Source organism: Talaromyces atroroseus, assembly GCF_001907595.1.
Source record: "Talaromyces atroroseus strain IBT 11181 chromosome Unknown scaffold_4, whole genome shotgun sequence".
In the NCBI taxonomy this organism is placed as follows: domain Eukaryota; kingdom Fungi; phylum Ascomycota; class Eurotiomycetes; order Eurotiales; family Trichocomaceae; genus Talaromyces; species Talaromyces atroroseus.
The window spans coordinates 848480-869660 of NW_017971436.1; the positions used below are offsets into that span (position 1 = coordinate 848480).

Genomic DNA, 21181 nt, shown 5'->3' on the forward strand with positions numbered 1-21181 from the left:
ATGGTCCAAGCCATTCATGCCAAAATCCCAAAATCGACCGAAAAAAGATAGGCGTAAGCGACAGCAGAATTGAAAGACATAGAGACATGCAGTCGTATCAAGCCGCGAGGCTAACAGAGTCTTTCATGGTCAAATCAAATCCTTCATCAAAACCTCCTCCAGGGGAGTGTTAAGGATATCATGTATGTAGAGAAAAAAAAAAGAAAAAAGAGAAAAAGGTACAAGTTCCAGATAGCCGACCCGCCGGTTCTTATGCAAATGAGGAATGAAAAACGAAAATTCAAACGCTTGCTGAAGACAGGGCACACAGGCCCGCAAAAATATCAAAAATATCAAAAATGGGGGAACAAAACATCGTCAAAAGCATGCAGAAGCGGAACGGGTCAACGCTAACGCCGTCATTATGCCTTCAGAAATGCCGATTGCTGATGCCTGCATGAAACTTTTTTTGTCCGTTCTCTCGTTTTTCTTATCTAGACTGGAGACAGCTACATGGTTGTGCCATAGGACAAAGCAGGGAAGCCTTGGTAGCGATCGTTATACCCAAAGCCCATCGATGCCGCCGTGCCGCATTGTTGCATTAGCATGCTAGGAAGCGACAGTGAGGAGAGCGCAGCCATATTAACCGGCACCGGTGCGTCATAGTACTGGGGCGCATCGTAAGGGGCAGTTGTATACGGCTGGCTGAAAGAGGGAGCTGGAGAAGGCAATTGGTGGGTTTCTTGCATCGGCATCACCGTCCACATGTTCGGAGTGGTGTCGCAGTTAGAGACAGGACTGGGGCTTGATGGGATCACCTTCCAGCCCTCTACGCCCACTGGCATGACTGGCTGTTGCACAGGGCTTGACCACCATTCTTCGGCAACAGTCGAGCTGGGCAGGAGAGGCGCGCGAATCACATCGATGACCCGTGGAGGCGGAGGTGGAAGTAAAGAGACAAACAGATTGAGAATGGCAGCCTTAGCATCTTCGCTCCGGCCGCCCAACAGCTCGCCGGCGCCATCTTCTTCCAATCCTTCCAGAGCCTGGACCTTGGTGCGGTAGATGAACTTGTTGGCGGACTGCACGAATTCCTCCTGCAGCTTCTTGAGTTGAGAATCTTTATCGGGCCAATCCCACGTACTCGCGGCCGAGTCCACGGAGAAGATTTCCTTGTGGAAGTCAACGAGGGATTCGATGGTCTCCGGGGTCAGCTTAAAGGCAACCTCATTCTGCGACACCATGTCCACATGCACCACATAAGCCTCCACATGAATCATTTGATAGTTGAACATGGCATCGACGAACGGGTTCTCGTCCTTGCGGAGTTCGGATTCGGGAGCCTTGGGGAACATGAGCGAGCAGAGAGTCCAGATGGCGTTGGCCGATGAGAGGGTTTCGGTCAGGCATCGTGTATGTTGCGCCACATTATTCAATGGTCTCTTAACTCGGTTGACCCTCTTCAGTGTTGCGGTGAGCCATGGCTCGACTTTGGAGAGCACGACAGTTGGGTTTCCACGGGGGGCAAATGCTGCCGCGGAGGCGGGCAGCAAAGCTATAGGCATTATTATTGATAATTAAAGACGTCGGTAAGACTTGCTTGTTTGCTTTGATGATGACGATGATGGAAATTGAATTATAAAAGCGACATTCACACACTCCAGGTGTTGTGATGTTGTCTTCCCTAGCACGAATATTTCCTTATTTAGATGCTGTGAGCGAAGCGCGTTTTAAGATTAAGAACGTAGATGCATAGAATATAATGAGAGGACGTCAAATAAATTATGATCAACAAAAGTGACGAAGAAAAGAGAAAGAAAAAGGTAGTTGGGTGTGTTGGGGGAGGAGGAAGGGAAAAGACGAGCATCCAGAAGAGGCAAGACGGGGTATACACATACTATATACCTACACTATTCTACAGACACAAATACTCGCACGGCGTAGCCGACTGTACTACGCAGAAAAAATAAGTGGAGAGGGGGAGGCAAAGATCCGCCGTTTTTGAAATTTGCAGTCGTATTGTGGTATGTTAGCTGCATAACAGAGTTAATCCGTATGGCCTGAGCTGTGGAGGGTGCGATCGCCTGCAGTTACATTTGCCTGGTTTTTTTTTCCCCTTCTTCTGCAGCCAGTCGTACAGGCATAAAAATAACTTGCCCTAATTTACGGCCGACATGCAAGTCAGCCTTAGCGCGTATGCGTACGGTAATTTCGCGTTTTGTACGAAGCAAGTATTGGATGTTATAGTTCTGTATTTCTCTACACAAATTGAGAATAGATGCCAAACGAGCAGATAAAAATGCAAAATCCGAGACACTGGGTGCAGCCGATGACGACAAATGCATAACTCGCTCCTGAAAAATCTCCTATTTTGAGGCTGTGGGTTGGGAACATGCAATCAAAACCGTGGATGGCGATGGAGATGGGCGCTTATACCAGCAACGGCACTCGTCGAACGTCTGGTTTGAAACAATTTAAATGGAGCAGATGTCGCACACCTGAGCAGAGGGGTCGGGCATAAAAATAGATTTCTGCTTCAGATGGCCTGGCCGTAAATACAGTCTGTCCAGGCAGTACGGATGGAATGATCGACCGAGAGACCCTTGCCATAGTCGACATATCAGGGTACCACAGAGCATACAAGCGTTTTGCAGACACTGCCACAGTATTAATCACATGTTATCATGCTAATGCCATAATCTGAAGAAGCTTATGGATCGGTTTTATATACACGTGCTCGATTCCCACGAGCGTATGAATGCGGGACGTACTTCCAATCGCGGTGACTACTAAGTAAGTACAAACGTAACTGATCCAGGGGACTCTACTACAATAACCGGCCAGTCTCCAACTAGCCCAACGTCCAAGACTATTAGTAGAATCAGAGTCGAAGTTGGTTGTTTCTTTTTTTTCCCCTTTCCCTATGTATCCGGGACGGGCCGTGCCACTTGACAATGTACGTACGATACAAGACGGAGGGTCTCCTCTTCAGTAACAAATACCCGATTCGGAATTTAGTCTCTCAACCAGAATTAACTCTTTATAATAATAGAACCTTGCAGTGGTCATGGAAATTACACATCATGTGTTCCACCAAGAACCTCCGTCAATGCCGATAGAGTACAGAAAATGCCCGTGCTACAAACACATGCCAGCTGAGATGGCCCTCTATCGCCTTTCAATTGGGCAGGCCTCTCAGCGTCCGTCCGCAATAGCCTTGCCCTAATCGACGCCACCGGCGCTTCCATCCCTGCCTGGGGCCCGCAATTGGCCGCCGCTAAAAAACGCGGTCTGCTCTACTGGCGCTTTGTTATTTTTGTCAGCCAATTGCTGCTGTTATTTATCGTGCAGTAGCTCTGTCGACCAGAAGGACTCTGCAGTACGGTAAAGGGTAGGAATGAGAGCGCGACGGAGAATTTGTCCTGTTCTTAACAGCGCTTTCTTTCCGGATTGAGGTTAATTATTAATAGAAATAAGTTACTTAACTACTTGCCTAGCTAGTTCTAGTTAGGTAGTAGAGTACTTATTGTATGCATTCTTGTGACGTCAGTCGTTACTGTTCAGTGTTCAATGTTCAGCCATGCATGGATGCCAGTTGGCAGACTGCGCCACGCGTGGCGGTCTCCCGCGCACAAGTTTGAGTAGAAAGGCAGGACAGAATGATAGGAGGAGGAAGAACTAGCTACGGCAATCCCATACTACTGGATAAGTCCTGATATTGGAAATCTATGCAACTATAAATGGTCATCTATAATTTGGAATAGAAAATCCAAGCATGTATCAATGGTTTTTCAACCCTCAGAAGCCATTCCTCTGAAGGCTCATTACGGTCTACCCATTCTGCTCATAATACTAGCTTATAAGGATGCTGGTTGACATATACTGCCCTGGTTGGGTATAGGAGTTACTGGATGGTCATTTTGACGTGAAGCTTTTGTTCGCCGTTTCACTGCTCTTCTGTCTCGTCATGTACAATCATTATGAATGCCGATATAGTTAATTATATGCGGCGAGATGAGAAATAGATAAATCTAGTATACCTGTCGAGTCAAGTGTTCGATCTAATTGGCCAGACGACTCCCGATTTCGGGCCGTATTCTTATCCGCCAATTTATCAGCAAAACAATACACAACGACGACCATATCTTGTTAGATATTAAAGGAGAAAATAGAACAAGAAAATAAAAAAACAAAACGAAAACAAAATGGGCGTATTCTACGAAACCATCCCCCACAGCCTCTTCAACTGGATCCTAGCCCAGAAAGTCTTCTGGGTAGCCACCGCACCCTTAACCGGCAGCGGTCATGTCAACGTCTCACCCAAGGGCGGACCCGACTTTTTCGGCATTCTTGACGAAAAGACGTTCTGGTACCTAGACATGACCGGGTCCGGGAGCGAGACAATCAGCCACATCTACGAGCCAGGCAATGGACGCATCACAATCATGTTCAATGCCTTCGAGGGCGGGCCGCGTATTGTGCGTCTATGGGGCAAGGGGCGGGTGTTGGAGAATGGCCGGCCCGAGTTTGCGCAGTTTGTGGAAAGGAATTCTGTTAAAATGGTGCCTGGGGCCAGGTCGATTATTCTCGTGGATATACATCAGGTTGGGTCTTCGTGTGGCTTTTCGGTGCCACTTTATGAGTTTAGGGATTTCCGCACCACCCTTGCCGACTACCATGTGAAGAAAGAGAAGAAGTATAAGGCTGGAAATGAGAAAGAGAGTCTTCCAAGGTTATTCTTTCATCTTTTGCTCTCGTTTTAATGGGTCAATTCACCTATGCTGACATCTCAACTAGATATTGGGCATCGAAGAATACATGGAGTATCGACGGTCTCCCCTCCATGAAAATCGCACAGGAAGTAAGTCACGACGAGAAAATAGTCCCATTGAAAAAGATGGTCGGCCCGTTGGCAATCAATTATGGCGTACCAGAGTATCCAATGGGAAGTGCGAGTCATTATCTTCAAAACAAACAGTTTTCGCTGCTCTACGTACTGCTTGTGGCTTTGCTGAGCTTTGCATTGGGCGTTAGTATCCATCTGCCGCTGCGTTTTGCTGGTGAATGGTCATGGTTGGGTCCAAGATACTACTTTCAGGGTGGGAGTCTTGGGGCGCAGCCATGATGAGCCATGGATTTCAATGTAATTTGTTTTTTAGGCACATAAGGGTATCAGCATGGTTTCTGTTCCTGTTTTTTAATTTCACTATATAAATATAGTGATATATTGTACAGAGCATCACACAACCAGATGGCACCTTGTTATCGGAACCTAATAAGTAGACTTGCTTGTCCAAAACTTTATGAACATGTAATATGCAAAATCCCGTGTCCATGATCATCACACCTCGGTTGTCTGCGAGTCGTAGTCCCCGGATGAAAGCATCTATCCAATCAGAAATGCAGGTATCGAGACGCGCGGAGAAGGCTGTCCTTCTCGTGGTATTTGCATCTGATGCAACAAGTCCTTGTGCCTCCACCACAAGTAGTATTCGAAACAAGGATATCCTTGCATTTGATGGACGCCATCACGGTCGTTAATTCGTTATAGAATCATATTTCGAAGGAAAGAAAAAAAAAAGGGCAAATAGGCCGCACTAATCCTGTACCTATTTACCCCGCAAGACCTGTCAGTTCATATCCAGTACGAAATTCCGCGCAGTCAAGCGGTGAAAAAAGGAAACACTTACCTCCGGCGGATTCCCTGCGCCTCGTATCATCTTCTCAATCATCATTGCCCGCACTTTCTCTTTTGGCTCACCCATTCCAATCGCCATGTAGCCGAGTAAAGGGGGGTGTCCGATATACGAAGCGTAGCTGTCGCGAACAATGTTTGAGGTCCATTCGTACTTGGTCGTGTCGGCGTGTCCAGTACCGACGTAGCGGACTTGAAGGGCCTCGAGGTTTTGGAGAGTGCGGAGTTTGTCGGCCATTTTATTGTGTCTTTTCCCTTTTGCCCACAAAGAAATGAATTTGTTTGTTTGGCTTTTAGTTGGTCTCGATGCATGGAAAGGGAAACGAAACAGGGAGGAAGGTGATTGATTATTTCCGACTGAGTCACGTGCCACGTCAGTTTTCCGAAACGCTTATTGGCTGGATCTATCATGCATATTCTATGAATATAGGATCTACGTATAGGTAAACAGAGACGCCCAAAGAAAAAGGCTAAGTTTGCTTGTCTACAATATCTTACTAAACAAAATGAAGACTTTAAATGACTTTACACTGCCTCACACTTTCCGTCAGATGTTAACCATGTCTATTTTTTCCCCCCTTCTTGATTCTTTCTTTCTTATATACAATGTGTAGACTCATTTGAAAGTATTCCCTGTTCTTTTAGTTTCAAGACGACGATGAACTTCTATTCTCTCAACTGGATATCCGAAGCTGCATCCGGTTGCCCTAAGGCAGGTACCTGGAAGCGCATGCCAACGCTTTACAGAGATGAGACTGGGTCTTGACCTTTCCTTCCGCCTGCTTTTCTTTACGATACAAATATTCAAACGCTAGTATCCATTCCTGCCTGCCCTGCTTGACCTGATCACCTAGAATTCAAGCAAAGTCAAACAAACTACGTACCAGAGAAGATCCCAAATCGGCGTCTGCAGTCATTTGATTAAACTAAAATTCGCCATATCTATCTACATCGTCACAAGTTCTATTTCTAGTAGCTTGCTCCTTTTACATAGTTGTATATGTTATATAATGAGGGAAAGGAGGAAAACTGACTACAGCTTAGCGAACTCTGCCCCGATTTGGTTGAGTATAGCCGCATGATCCTTGCTGTAAGTGTCGCCATCTCGGGCAATCACTTCACACACCCAAGGGCCACGGGGATTAAACGAAGCCTTGAAAGGTAGAGCCCGCATGACCAGGCCGTATGTGCATGCAACAGGGTCAATGATGGTGGGCTCGCCCGTCTCCTCAGACAGGCCGGCCTTGATGTCGAATGACCATATTAGCTGGGCGACAACGATCCAGATGACATTGCGGGCGAAGTACCGCCCAGGGCAGGTCCGCCTTCCATAGCCGAAGACAGCAGGGGGGAGCTTTTTGAATGTCTTGCCGTCCTCTTCGAGCCAGCGATCCGGTATGAAATCGTCGGGATCTGGACCGAACAAGGCCTCTTCCCGGGAGATTGTCCAAACATTGGGCACAATAACAGATCCCTTCGGAATGGTATATCCCTTGTAGGTAGCCTCCTCCTTATTCAAGTGAGGAACACCCTCAGGGCCAGCGGGCCGCCAACGGAACAACTCTTCGACAATGGCAGCGATGTAGGGCAGATTAGGCTTGTCATCTGGGGATGGGAGTCGGTCGCGCCCGACAACGGCATCCAGCTCCTTGCGTGCCTTGGCCACGAAGCCCTGGTCTTGTGTGATGCAAGCCACCACAAACCAGATCAAGCTGTCTGTAGTGCCGTCCAGCGCGGCGTCGATCATGGTGCCAAGCTCAAATGCCAGCTCGTTTAAGGGCATGTCGAGGCCATCCTTTTCAACGGTCTCTTTGAGATGCTTCGATATATTCCAGGCGCTCGACTCCAGACCCCGCCGAAGGTTTTTGCCGCGCAGGTCATACTTGGTCGTGTAGTGAGTTTCAGCCTTTGCCTGCCATGGGGCTAAGAAGCCGGGCAGATTATTGAGGACAGGGAACTGGTCAACAATGTGCGCGCCAACCTGGGTGAATTCGGAAAATTCGTCGTTGAGTTTAACAACGGCGCGAAGCACCGGGTCGTTGTAGTCTTTGACGCGGAAGCCATACAGCAACGTATGGATGATGCTAGCGGTTGTGCGCTGGACATATCCTTGAACATTAGCGCCAGCACCACCTGCATTCACCAGGAGATCGTGCATCAACTGCCGTGATTCCAGAGCCTGGAAGGGGAGATAGGCAGCTGCCGGCGTCGCGTTCAACACTGAGACCTGTAGCCTCTGATGCTGTCGGAATTGCTCGGTGTAATTCATCATGAGGATGTTGAGTCCTTTCAGGGCCAACTCCGCCGCCAACTGTCGTTCGCATCAGCTCATGTCGCACGTACCAGCAAGGTCGTTAGAAACTTACGAAAAGACGAGGTCGGTCTGAAAATATGGCTCCACGCTTTGCCAGGAGGTCGTGGGCAACTTCAGACGTAGACAAGATGATGACGGGCTGTCCAAGCATATTGACGTGAACAATAGGCCCATACTTCTTACTCCATTCGCGATACGTCCGCCACCCGTGGGACTTGGGAGCTTGATGAACATTGCCAATTATCGGCAAAGGCTTGGGGCCTGGCGGCACCGGCAGAGACGAGGTTGGTTTACTCCGCGAGGCGAGATACACGCCTATCAGCAGCCCGACTATGGCTATATATGTTGCTAGATGCATGGTGCTTGAAACCGGAAGACTAAACAACCAGATCTAGATGTTGGGGGAGAAAAGTTTGAACAAGGCATGAAAGGTGGTAAGTAGAGAGATTCAAAATCATCTTATACTCCTGGACCCGTAGGCGCGAGCAAGGCTTGAACACGTTCAAAGTGGGGTGTGTCCTGGTTATTGAGTATTATTTTTAGATGCTTGCTGCAGTTCAAGGCTGAGTTCAGCGTGGTTTTCTTGACTAGATTTTAGGCTAACACCAACCATTGTCCTTAGTTGTCATTGGCTGTGTTGAGGAATGATACTACGGGTGATTAAACTAGGATATCCAACAGTAATCAATAACACAACTAACTAAGATAGAAGAGATCCCTCAAAGGATTATCGTACTTCAAGTATTGACCCTCTTGGTATATAACCAAGTAACTTATATTAAAGAACTAAATACATAATCGTAATCAAGCGTGCTTTTATATCCAATCCTCCAGGTTCTAGATATTATATATTATATATCTTACGTTAAAGCATGCAGGGGGTTGATTCATAACATTTAATATAAATTCAATATAACAGGGCTAGTGGGTTTAAGCTAGTTGTTTATAATTACAGAAAATTAGATCTGAAATGCGAAGACTTCATACTAGTTAGTCTAAATTGGGCTGTCACAAATCATGCTGAGCTGCAAGTACAATTGTCTGTTTCAGAATCCGACTTGTTGTATACGATATCGATCAACTGCTGAACCAGCAAATCGTATTTCTGAGGTGGAGCGTAACGAGTGATCAGAGCAAAATGGCTGAGTCGTAGAAGTTCTTATCAACAGCAATTTTGAAAGAGACTTGAGATCCAATATTCAATACCCTGTTGACCAGATAATTGAGACTTATGTAAGTTCCCTCGACAGGGCTTATTGCGGCCATAAAGTTTCCAGGCACACATGTACCTTCTAGGTTGCCATACGCCTTTCCGTTCCTCAAGATTCATTTCTGTATCTTGCGCATGGAGAGCAATAGAGTGAGCAAAGGCCTGAAATATTGGCTCAAGTGAGCTAAAATACTTCAGTCTTCTTTTGCAAGGACGCTTTACTCTGAGCGTTGCCTGGTCGATAGTCCAAACCTTGAGCGCACAGAACATTTTATTCAGTTATATTTGTCGTAGAAGCTCCAAGTAATGAAATCGCAAGGGGGAGGAGGATCTGAAAGCCTTCGTGGGGATGTTAAAACAATGGCCCACTGAGCCGGTATGGATTATTGTAATCCAGTTCAAATTCGCACTGGAAGTGCTGCAACAATCTGAGACGAACTTAGCCTTCATATGGTTTTCTGATGAGCTTCAAGATATCAGCATACCTGTTCACTGGAATGAAGTAGTCGCTGGCATATTAATGCAACGCATTTTTCCATGATGTCCCCCCCTCCTCAAAGAGCTCTCGACTCATGCTCAGGAGCCATGTTGTACAGCTCTTTATTGACTTCGTGGGCTGTCTGATATGTTCTCGATTGAGTGACAGTCGCTTCGTCCTTCTTGTAAGATGCTTCGGAGCTTATATTAGCAATGAGCGTATGTGTGGTAGAAGATGATGAAGAAGAATGATGGGAATGCCCGTGATGAAAGTGCTGCTCTGGAAATCTCGCGATAGTATAGAAGATTTCCCCATCTTCATTCGAAGTGCCCCCCCCCCTTTTCTTCGTGGGCTGCTGTCTTTCAGCCTTCTCGTCACAATTCGCGTCTTGCACTTCTTCTACTCTATGAAGTGAGGAAAGAGGTTTGTCCAGAGTTTAAGTCTTAGAGGAAAGGTGTGACACTTCACTGTCACAAAAATAGGCTTGTCAGACACAGAATACCTTCGTCGCCGCAATGAATTACATTTTCATGGGGAATGCCAAAACCCACGGAATTTCCCGCCAGTGTAGATGTTGGCTTCGAATATGTAAGAGGAAAAATGAGCATCGTGGGCCTCGCCGCCTCAGGCAGCGATCAGGTGACTGAGAGCGTTTTGCCCGCTCAAGATCCAACCACGAGAAAGCTCGTGTATAAAGATTTCATTGCCTTTCGCCTCGTACTCGGCATTATTGTGTACAGCTGGCATCTGCGATGGAGGGGGAGAAGAATACTATCCCTCTCCAAACTCGCATCGCAGCGCTCGTCCATGCCCACTTTGACGCTCTGCCTGCACGTTACAAACCATATACTCGCAACGATGGCTCTAAAGAATGGATTCCCATGAGCGGGTTTGTTGCTGTGCGAGGTGAGTAATTATTTTTTTTTTTCCGCCTGAAGAATGGGATTGATGATTGGAAATATTCTAGCTGTGCAGCTTTGTTCTTGACACTCGAGTAGCTGACTAGAGCAAAGGACAGAATACTCCTGCAGAATCACTAACATGCATTTCCCTGGCGTATGTGAGCAATCCAGTCCCCGCTTTCTGTTGTGATTTTCAAATTGACTTCTTTCTAGGACCGGAGCGAGATGTCTCGCAGCGTCTCAAATCCCCAAATGTCATGGACTGGTCCTTCATGACTGCCACGCTGAAGTGCTAGCCATTCGTGCTTTAAATTACTGGCTCATCAATGAATGCTTGTCTGTCCTAAAGCCCGAGCAGCAAGACTTTGAGAAAAGACCATTTGTTAGAAGACGAGTGGAGAATGAATTGCACAATGCCAGCCCTCCTTTCGAAATATGTCCAGATATCAATATCTATATGTATTCGACTTGTGCTCCATGTGGCGATGCCAGTATGGAGCTTTGTATGGCCGAACAAGAGGATTCTACACCTTGGGTTGTTCCACCTGCGCCAGCGCCAGCGCCGACAGATGACGAGACAAATGATGAAACTAAAGAAAAAGACCAACAACAAATCCTCCTGGATGGTAGAGCATACTTTTCAGTCCTCGGTGTTGTCCGTCGCAAACCATCCCGAGCAGATGCCGAACGTACCCTGAGCAAATCCTGTTCGGATAAGCTGGCACTTCGACAGGTGATTTCGTTGCTTTCGTATCCGGCGAGCATTCTCATTGAGCCCACGAGTAGTGCATACATTACTGCGCTCATACTGCCAGAGGAGGAAATATCTCAGGCAGGATGTGCTAGAGCATTTGGGGGTGGCCCAACGGGCCGAATGAAAGATCTAGTCGGCCGTGTTCTACCACCACCACAAACTGCTGCATCACCAAACACTCAACTGGAATATCGCTTCCGACCTTTTGAAATTATGTCTGTTCCAATGGACACAGTAAAGGTTAGGTGGCCATATGGGAAATACAGATCAGACAATACTGCGAATAAGACGAAGAAGGCCAGCAATAAGCCTTCAAATCTCTCCGCTGTATGGATTGCGTCGGCTTCATCTCTCAACCCATATCAAGTCTGCTATGATGTTCCGACTGCCGAATATAAACCACGAGTAAGTCCGCAGTCCACGGCAGTCCTTGAATGTATCACTGGCGGCATAAAACAAGGAGGCCAGCTGAAATCGATGACTTTGCGAGGGGCATCTGTTCTTTCGAGAGTCAAAATGTGGAATCTACTTCACGAGGTTATTGCGCACGTCACCGGTGAAGAAGGAAAGATTGAATCAAGTAGCTATGCTGAATTCAAATGGAATTTTCCTTGGCTAGTTGCCAGATCACTGGCCATGGACGAGGCGAAGCATGTGCTTAGTCCATGGATTCCTAATTCCGGAGATGAAACTTGGTGCAGAGAGGAAGTTCTAGCTCTAGCACAGGAGAAAAAGAAAAAGAATTGATCCATATTGAAATCCACAGTACGAGATAAGATTTAACTACGTGTGCCAGATTTTGTCTTCATTTATGCTGACCAATTAGACAGGCCTTGTAGTTAAGCAACTTACATAGTTAGTAGTAAGTACTGACTACTAAGAGCGAAAATGAAAGCTAGTTCCGTGCATGCCTGACTATTTGCTATAAGAGCGAAGACCATATATGTGAGCTTCCAGCAATATATTCTGTTCATAGATACCCGTGAGTTTCCTCCAATTTTTGCCTTCTTTCACACAGTCAGTCTCTCAGCTATACGGCAGCAATGGAACAGCAAATGGAATATGTCAAGTATGATCAATATTCCCGAGTCATATTGAGCTGTGGCGTAAATACATAATAGAAGCCGTTCAATCAAGTTGTTGAAGACTAAGGGCCTACAACGACAGCATCCATCCATCAGAGGAGGTTGGTAGTATGATGTTTTACCGCGTGTGATATATATATATATATATATATATCTGTCTAACATTTGATTGAGATGAAAGAAATTATACAATCGATTATTGAGTACTGAGCTAGTGACTGTAGAGCAGTATTAACTTGAATGCTTGATACTACTGTATAGCTAGTTGACTCCCTACGGATAAGGAGTAATTGCTGCCTTAGGCATGCAATATTTTTTGAGGTGACGTCCAGCCTGAGCCTCAGGTATTCATTCCGCATCCGCAACTTTTCTCTTTTTTCTCTTTTTCTCTCTTTATGACTTGACCGGTTCGCGGACATTCCACTCAGTCTTAATTTCCCTCCATTAATGTTCAGCATATCATCGAAATATGCGGCGAGCTCTATACGACCCTACATAGGACCCTTGTCCGGAAGGCGACTTGCAGTTGTGTCAAATCATTGCTCCAACTTCTCGTCGTCCGCCGAAGGCGACAACAATTTTGTTGATAACAATTTACAAGAAAACGATCGCAGAACTTCTCCTGACTCAACTCTCCCGGCTAATGACCAAGATGACGAACATCGAGTACAGCGTCGATCCCGAAAGACACTCACCGTCGAATCCCTAGGCAAACCTGGAAAAATCCTTGTTCTTCCGCATACGAAACGCAGAAAACTGAGAATTGTACAGCAAAGGATTAAGGGAAAATTAAACGAAGCTTCCACAAAAGAAGACGTTTCGTTTCTACCTGTTGATGAATTCGCTGGGAAGGACAAAAACGCAGCAGCTGGCGTCAGCTATACGGCTCTTCTCGATGAAATACGCTCGACACATTCACCCGGCGACATAATTTCGACAGAAGAATGGGGAAAGCTCCGAAACAAGATAAAGCAGGGGTTTACACAGGGACAGCTGTCGAAATATGCCTCGCGCTTTTCGCAATCCTCTCTTCCATTACCGAAGCATGAACATGACACTGGCATCAGTGACCAGAATGGGGATGGTAAATGGTCTCCCTACAAGGCGGCATTAGGAAATATCGATATTGCACCAAGGAAGACCTCCAAAGCTCTAAGGACCGGCGATAAATATAGCAGGGCGCAAATTGGGAAAGAGATATATGCAGAGCGCATCCTTCGGGACTGTTGGCAACTTGAGATGGTTGATACCGTTGGGCAGCTGAGCATAACAATTCCATCACAAGTCATGTCTTTGATCCTCTCGTCGCATGGGTCTTGGATTAATTTGATGTCGGAGTCATATGGCGTGAAAATCAAGGTAGATGAATCATCGGATTTGATCCGCGTTCATGGTACTCGACGCGCCTGTGAATCAGTGCGAGAAAGCGTGAAGACATATTTTTCAACCATCTGTACCGAGTCAATAGATCTGCCATTTCTCAAGAAACTTCGGGCGGATAAAGATGATAAAACACGAACAAATATCCTTCAATGGATAGGAAAGACGTATGGCACATTCATACGAGATCAGGGTCGGAGTTCAATGGCTTCGATGTCATATTTTGAAGACAATAAGAGCAAATTCAACAAAGCTCGGCGACAGTTGGAATTCGCGAACTTCATAACAGCGGCAAAACCAGTGCCTTTTTGTTCCTACGTTCCGTCATCTACTGCCGGTTCTATGAAAGTCATCTCGCCCAAGCGTGTTGCAGTCTTGTCCCAGCTTGACAGAGAAAAATTATGGTCAAGATGGGCTATACCATTTATACGCGGGGACTTTGTCAGAGATTCTGCACCGCCGTTGTTTAGCGAATATTCTCCCAATCTTTCTTCCGAGATATTGCAAGTCTTGAGAGAAGATACTTCTCATTCGCACCAACCAGACGTCGAGGAAAAATTGACGGCAGCAGTTGGTCAATGTCTCTTTGAGACACGCACCGAAGATGGCGTGACAGCTCTTAGTGCCAGCCAATTAGGAGAACTATCTGTACCTCGTCTCTGGCATGGATGGCTTCCCAAAGCTCGAACCTTTGTAGAACTTCTTCGAAAATTTCCAGGGGAGAAAAGATTCGGTAACTCGCATCAATTCAGAATGATTCCGTGCAACCAGAACAACTATACCTTGCCTATTCTTGAAGTGGAACTTTCTTACCCTTGGACCAAAAACGAACCGGACAGGATCCCGTTTAACGAAGCCGAGCTAAAGAGCGTCAAAGCGGTCGTGGAGGAGAACAGTGTTGATTATCTCCTTCCTGAGTGCAATCACGACCTTCGCTTCACACGAACGCTCACTCGAAATATTCTTGGAGCACCTGAACATGAAGCTATTGATACATTGCGCATGGCAATTCTGAATCCCCTCGAGGAAATGATAAATCAACCGCAGATGCCATTCCCGCTTACCTGTGAAGTGCCAATTCCGAGATCTTTGCTGCTTTGTGACAGCTCGGTAGAAGGAGCTCAAGGTGCCTCCTCAAACACTATTGAGACCAAGCCTGATGCGGATACCATAGTAGGAAAATACTGGTTTCCTAGTGCGCAGAGCTTTTTGGGAACCTTGTTCCGCTCCTATGACTTTATGGGAGAGAAGCTGAGTTTTTGCCATACCGATGGTGGATTTCTAGGTGTGCAGAGAGATGATCACATCAGCCTTCAGATGCTTGTCAACAAGGAGGCGAACTTATCTTTACCACCCATACCTCCCAATGTCCAAGACGGAAACACAAACCCTGCAGAGACCCCATTGGAGCAGGAGTTTCGCTCTTTCTACCGCACATCGTGTCAATTGGCATTTTCCTTAAGTCAATATTCGAGGAAAAGAAAATATTAACGCGAGATACGCAACCTTCCATTTTTCTGGTTTCATATCAACTGTATTATAAAATATCGATTCATTTGTACACTATCTTCATTCCTCCATTGAGATCAAATGAAATGAAGGGTTGGTTTCCATGCCGCGACAAGCAACCTATCTATGTATAAACAACATTCTCAAAGTCTTTCACAGCCCTTCGATATCCATGTTCCCATTCCCATGCCGAAGAGCTATCTAGACGTCCACACTCGACAATGCGTTTCAGAATCCACAGTTCCAGAGCTCCAATCTTATCTCCTCCACCCACTGCTGGCTGGTGGTTTGTTTTGGTATTATTTGGCATGGTGATGCTATTTGCCCTAGCGGAAAAGAAGTCCATGGCGTCCCTGAAACCGAGGTCCCAGCCACTCTCATAGTTGTTGTTTGGCACTCTTTTCTCACGCCAGTATTCCACATGCTGGGAGACTGCGGTGGCTTTAAGCTGGTCTTTTTGGGAACTGGCTTGCTGTGACCTTGCTTGAGTATCCCCAAGGGAGAAAGTCAGACTGCGTGGGGCTGTCAAAGCGCCAGTATTGACTTGTTTCTTGAAGCCCCAATCGCCTCCATCAATCCAGTCCATTTTGAAGGTCCAAAAAGCCGAGCCACAGGTGACATTCTGCCATTTCTCAGTCTGGGCACGGCCAAATGCTTGTGTTAAGGCTGGACGGTCTGCGCTGTTGACTTTGTCCCATGTCTTCGTGTCCATTGTACAGCTATACTCGCCGATATAGACTTCAACAGCTGTCTTGCTAGCTGAAATATTGCCCTGGTTTTTTACAACATCTGCTAGGGAAGTATTTACTCGGTCTATGATCTGCTGAGGTGTCTGGGAATGATCTTTAGTGGCAAAGGTATAATATTTGTGCGTGTCAACGATGACAGGGTTGGAGGGCGTTTGTGAAGCAGAATTCTTCTTCAGGGCGTAGTTCATGCCCTTGGAAAGATCCCAGCAATCGCCGATGTATACGGGCAGCGATGGATCGATGGCGCTGATCATAGGCAGGACCTCGTCATACCATTTGAACACGGCGGAGCTGGCGGCCCGAGAGGGTTCGTTACAGAGCTCAATACCAATGACATTGGACATTTGAAGAGCGACAATCTCATGTACGACGAATTTCACGCATTCCTTTGCAAGGCTGAGGTAATGTGTGGACGTCCAGAGCTCAGCTTTCCCGCTGTTTGTTCCGCTGTGTGCATCTTTATTGGCGCCGCCTGGCAGGGCATGGAGGTCTATGAGCACCCCGATACCTCTATCATAACAATCGTGAATCACTTTCTTTACTGCGCTCCAGGCGTTTACATACACCTGCGCTGCGTCTCCTTCAAAGACTGTTCCCGCGCAGAAGTCGGGCCCGAGGGTGAAATGGCCGATTGGCAAACGTATCGAGTTGCACTTTGCGGTCTCTAGCAACCAGAGAAAATCGGTCTCGCTAAGGGCTGAATGCCAATGACGTTCCCATTTCTGGCGTGTGGCTTGGAGGCCAATATTGTTCAAGGACCTGGCATATAGCAATATATATATGGTTGGTCATTTACAGAATACATACTTCCTTTGTGATAGTCAAAAAAAAAGTGCCAGGAATCATACTGCGTAACAGCCGCCAGTTCACTCGACCCTGTGGCATGTTTCTCATACATGCTTCGATGCAACCATTTCTCAAGAACGAAGATGGATCCCAGATTTGTGCCGTGTTGATAGCGGTAACGAAAAATGTCGGCTACGGTCGGGGGGCCGGGGTCTTTGGGTGTTGAGTCCATTGTTTTTGGATGCTCTGGACCTGACTTGTGTCTGAATCTTTGGAGGAAGTTGCTCTTCATTGTTTACTGTGGGTTGGGTGCGACTAGCATATATCTAGGGCATACATGGGTATATACTCGAGCAGGTTGTTCCGCGATGACGCTTTGGCACGTGACCCCCCGCCCACGGCACGATGCTAGATTGATGCTACGCATGCCCCAGTTGTCAATCTCTCTGGCTACGGGCCATCATGCTGGCATTGTTCCCCCCTAATCCGCATTTGTTAACGGCGATTTGTTCGCAGTCGGTCTTACACCACTCGCCGTGACTCAACAGTCGCGACTTTACACGCAGTCCGCTCAACGTCTTCGTAGGTGATGGTAGCACCCTCAGACTCAGTCGCGCCGGTGAAAGCAACATGCTATTGCGGCGCTGTGACTATCTAGACTCCTGGCAGGCCTCGCGAAATCAATGAGTGCCAGTGTACAATCTGTCGGCGCTACGCGGCCGCTTGGGCATACTATGATCCGGAGGAGATTAGGATTTCCGTCACAGGCAGCTCACCGACCAAGAATACGTTTGGGGCGACCGCGACCTCGAATTCCACTTTTGCTCGGTTTGCGGGTGTGTGACTCACTGAAAGTCAATCCAAGAAAGCCGCGAAATGGGCCTCAATACAAGGATGATGGATCCCGAGGAAGTCAAGACAGTGAGTCGCAGAATCAACTACGAGAATCTATCGGCACCCTTGAGGTCAAAAGAGACAGCACATGTCGAAGACAAAGCCCAATATCTATTTAGCCCTACCAAATCGTGATCTGCTGCGAAAAGGTCGCCCGACGAGTGAGGAAAGGCGGAGGCCCAGGCGTATGAGCGTCTTTGGGCGTAGCGCGCATGAGAGCGTCCAAAAAGAAATAAGAACATCCAACAGCCTCACAGACAATCTTGACGATTGCAGACTTATACTCTACCAGCCGAGCCCCCTTGGATTTTTCCAAATTGTTGTTTAGAATTTGTCATAACAATGTAGTCTAGCTTGAGAAGTGGGTAATATGATCTCTTGGGTTGTCAATGATTGACTAGGATCGATTCCCTTTGATTTGAAAAAAAATAGAATAAATAATCCATCAGCATGTTGCTACTGTCATACATATTCGTGCAGAAAGATGGGTTAGGGCATAGTGAATGTTTCGCAACTTGCTGTAAGGCATCATTCAGGTATGATCGCTCACGTGGTCTGTGCGCGGGATCTGACGTAGCGAGAGGAACCCGCAGGCATTGGTTCCCACAGGCTTCACCTCGATACCCTCTATGATATACAGTGCACTACCCTCTCTTTCTTCCTTGCATTCACAGATATTGTACAGCTTTTCGTGGTTGCTGTCTCCCAGCGTGAAACAACATGTGGATTCAGTAATCGCCGGATAGCATGGATAGGACACGAGTGGCCAAGGTAAGTTAGTCCAGGGCAACATGCCACATTACTATCGTCTGCTGATTCCTCATCCTCTAATTAAAGGTTGAAGATGTCACCCTAGCACGAAGGGGTGAGCAAGTGACAGGGACTCTTCATTTGACGCCGCATCACCTCATCTTCTCTCATACCCCGCCTGTGTCTGAGGAAGCCATCGCTGCAGGAACCCCCATCCGGCCCAGGGAACTATGGATTACATACCCTATTATAGCCTTCTGCACGCTCCGCACAGCCCCGACAGTTTCGAGACAGTTATCTTCGATTCGTCTACGGTGCCGAGACTTCACCTTCGTATGCTTCTACTTCGCGAGTGAGACCAAGGCGCGCGACGTGTACGAAACGTTGAAACTGTGGACTTGCAAAATTGGACGGATCGAGAAATTATACGCTTTCACCTATCAGCCTCCACCTCCCGAGCAAGGGTTGAATGGGTGGGCGTTGTACGATCCTCGCAAGGAATGGCGCCGACAGGGCGTGGGAATTGAGGGTAGCAATGCTGGCTGGCGCATATCGAATATAAACGCTGACTATAGTGTATGGTTTTGCCTTTGTTTTTTTTTTTTTTTTTCTTTCTTGCGGTCGTGCGTGAAATCGTTGTAAAAGGTGCTGACAATCTATTTATGTGTAGTTTTCTCCCACTTATCCCGAAGTACTCGTTGTTCCGTCTACTATATCCGACAACACTCTCAATTACGCGGGAAGATACCGCTCAAGAGCCCGGATTCCGGCGCTTACATATCTCCATCCCGTGAACAATTGCTCAATCACCAGGAGCTCGCAGCCATTAGTCGGGGTGCGTCAAAATCGAAGTATTCAGGATGAGAAGTTATTAGCGGCGATCTTTACCACCTCTCAAGCAGAGAGACCATTGGTTGGGTTTACACCTCCTAATCTTGAACCAGAATCCACCAATTCAAGCTGGGAAGAGAATCCTTCAGGTCACCAAGACTATGAACTGACGAATGCGGAGGAACTGGAGGATGAGGTAGTTTCCACTGCCCGTGGAGATCAACAGGAGAGACCATCGGTGTACGGAGCTCAGCAGCGCAATCTCATCGTCGATGCTCGACCAACAGTCAACGCTTTCGCAATGCAAGCGGTGGGGCTTGGGTCCGAAAATATGGACAATTATAAGTTTGCAACTAAAGCTTATCTGGGCATTGACAATATTCACGTGATGAGAGATTCCTTGAACAAGGTGGTGGAAGCGTTGAAGGAATCCGATGTCACCCCATTAGGGCCTAGCAGGGAATTACTTGCGAAAAGCAATTGGTTAAAGTATATCTCGGTAATACTGGAGGGCGCTAGTCTGATTGCTCGCCAGGTCGGGATTCAGCATTCTCATGTTCTCATTCATTGTTCAGATGGGTGGGATCGTACGAGTCAGCTCAGCGCACTCAGTCAGATTTGTCTGGATCCCTATTATCGTACTATGGAAGGCTTCATGGTGCTAGTTGAGAAAGACTGGCTCTCGTTCGGGCACATGTTTCGTCATCGAGCAGGTCTCTTGAACAGCGAAAAGTGGTTTCAGATTGAGAATGAAAGAATAGGTGGTGGTGACACAAACCGATCCTTTGGCGAATCTAGCGAACCCAGAAAAGCCCTAGAAAACGCCTTTCTCAGCGCGAAGAACTTCTTCAACCGCGACAACACTAGCCGAGACTCTCTTGTTGACTCGGATGGCGAGTTACCAAGCCATGATAGTGACAGTCCATTGCGGAAACCGAGCTCAATGCCCCGGTCCGCAGTCAGCGAGAAGGAAACAACCAAAGTCAAGGAAACCAGTCCCGTCTTCCATCAATTTCTTGACGCGACATACCAGCTTCTTCACCAGTATCCGAACCGGTTCGAATTCAACGAGCGCTTCCTACGCAGACTTCTGTACCATCTTTATTCGTGCCAATACGGGACTTTCCTCTTTAACAGTGAAAAGGAGCGGGTGGATTCCAACGCAAAGTCTAGAACGCGGAGCGTTTGGGATTATTTCATGGCTCGCAGGGAGCAGTTCACGAACCTAAATTATGATCCTTTGGTCGATGACAAGCAGCCTGCACATGAACGACTCCTTTTTCCTCGTTTGAATGAAGTCCGCTGGTGGAGCGAAGCGTTTGGGCGGACCGATGCCGAGATGAACGGGTCAAGATCGACTTCAATGACGACTTTCCCTCGGTCCGGCCAAAACACTCGGGGAAGCAGCCCTATACTCACGGGCGTCGAGACTACCGATACCACTATCGGCGAAGTGCCTCCCAGTAAGTCACTGTCAGTCGGGGTTGCCAGTCTCACGGCGGACCTCTCAAACTTGAATATGCCGAGATTCCAAAGCAGCGCCGAGAGTAGCCGCAAAAAAGAGGTGGAACTCGAGATGCAATAAGTGTGAATGTGTTTGTGTGTGTGTGTAACGCGATTACAAGTCCATATGCTAGAACTTAGCCCAGAGCATGCATGTTGTCAACATAAACGATCCAATGATTATATACAAACGGCGCTAGTCTGTTTCTAGAATAGAGCTCTATTTCCGGCTAGCGTCGGCACTGTGGGCCGGCAGCAGGGCCCGGCAGCCAATCAGCGCGCGCGGCACAAGCGAGACAAACCCCAAGCCCTATCCCAAAAATTCCCCCACTAAACCTGGAATAAATCAAGGGCCCGACCGG

The 21181-nt window shown here is 47.3% G+C and overlaps 8 protein-coding genes across 8 annotated transcripts, besides 4 other annotated features; 4 read left to right on the plus strand and 4 right to left on the minus strand.

Annotated features, from left to right (window-relative positions):
• Positions 1–488: 488 nt before the first annotated feature.
• On the minus strand, positions 489–1544 carry UA08_04176 (hypothetical protein; the record flags this gene model as incomplete). The annotated part of the gene is made up of 1 exon (XM_020266470.1): positions 489–1544. One exon carries the CDS (start codon positions 1542–1544, stop codon positions 489–491), a length of 1056 nt encoding a protein of 351 aa, XP_020120483.1.
• Positions 1545–4184: 2640 nt separating this feature from the next.
• UA08_04177 (hypothetical protein) lies at positions 4185–5104 on the plus strand (the record flags this gene model as incomplete). Its single annotated transcript, XM_020266471.1, has 3 exons — positions 4185–4711; positions 4777–4840; positions 4958–5104. The coding sequence occupies 3 exons, from the start codon at positions 4185–4187 to the stop codon at positions 5102–5104; spliced, it is 738 nt and encodes a 245-aa protein (XP_020120484.1).
• Positions 5105–5588: 484 nt separating this feature from the next.
• Positions 5589–5912, minus strand: UA08_04178 (hypothetical protein; the record flags this gene model as incomplete). Its single annotated transcript, XM_020266472.1, has 2 exons — positions 5589–5606; positions 5670–5912. The coding sequence occupies 2 exons, from the start codon at positions 5910–5912 to the stop codon at positions 5589–5591; spliced, it is 261 nt and encodes an 86-aa protein (XP_020120485.1).
• A 795-nt stretch (positions 5913–6707) lies between these two features.
• Positions 6708–8346, minus strand: UA08_04179 (hypothetical protein; the record flags this gene model as incomplete). The annotated part of the gene is made up of 2 exons (XM_020266474.1): positions 6708–7985; positions 8041–8346. 2 exons carry the CDS (start codon positions 8344–8346, stop codon positions 6708–6710), a joined length of 1584 nt encoding a protein of 527 aa, XP_020120481.1.
• Positions 8347–8604: 258 nt separating this feature from the next.
• Positions 8605–8648: a repeat region (Identified by RepeatMasker using a combination of RepBase library and repeat library created with RepeatScout).
• A 21-nt stretch (positions 8649–8669) lies between these two features.
• Positions 8670–8777: a repeat region (Identified by RepeatMasker using a combination of RepBase library and repeat library created with RepeatScout).
• Positions 8686–8796: a repeat region (Identified by RepeatMasker using a combination of RepBase library and repeat library created with RepeatScout).
• Positions 8797–10428: 1632 nt separating this feature from the next.
• Positions 10429–12079, plus strand: UA08_04180 (hypothetical protein; the record flags this gene model as incomplete). Its single annotated transcript, XM_020266475.1, has 3 exons — positions 10429–10582; positions 10690–10732; positions 10792–12079. The coding sequence occupies 3 exons, from the start codon at positions 10429–10431 to the stop codon at positions 12077–12079; spliced, it is 1485 nt and encodes a 494-aa protein (XP_020120879.1).
• Positions 12080–13479: 1400 nt separating this feature from the next.
• Positions 13480–13532: a repeat region (Identified by RepeatMasker using a combination of RepBase library and repeat library created with RepeatScout).
• A 172-nt stretch (positions 13533–13704) lies between these two features.
• Positions 13705–15288, plus strand: UA08_04181 (hypothetical protein; the record flags this gene model as incomplete). Its single annotated transcript, XM_020266476.1, has 1 exon — positions 13705–15288. The coding sequence occupies one exon, from the start codon at positions 13705–13707 to the stop codon at positions 15286–15288; it is 1584 nt and encodes a 527-aa protein (XP_020120730.1).
• Positions 15289–15430: 142 nt separating this feature from the next.
• On the minus strand, positions 15431–17133 carry UA08_04182 (hypothetical protein; the record flags this gene model as incomplete). Its single annotated transcript, XM_020266477.1, has 3 exons — positions 15431–16565; positions 16620–16814; positions 16904–17133. The coding sequence occupies 3 exons, from the start codon at positions 17131–17133 to the stop codon at positions 15431–15433; spliced, it is 1560 nt and encodes a 519-aa protein (XP_020120729.1).
• Positions 17134–18482: 1349 nt separating this feature from the next.
• UA08_04183 (hypothetical protein) lies at positions 18483–20901 on the plus strand (the record flags this gene model as incomplete). The annotated part of the gene is made up of 4 exons (XM_020266478.1): positions 18483–18506; positions 18739–18837; positions 18930–19061; positions 19156–20901. 4 exons carry the CDS (start codon positions 18483–18485, stop codon positions 20899–20901), a joined length of 2001 nt encoding a protein of 666 aa, XP_020120732.1.
• Between the last annotated feature and the right edge of the window lie 280 nt (positions 20902–21181).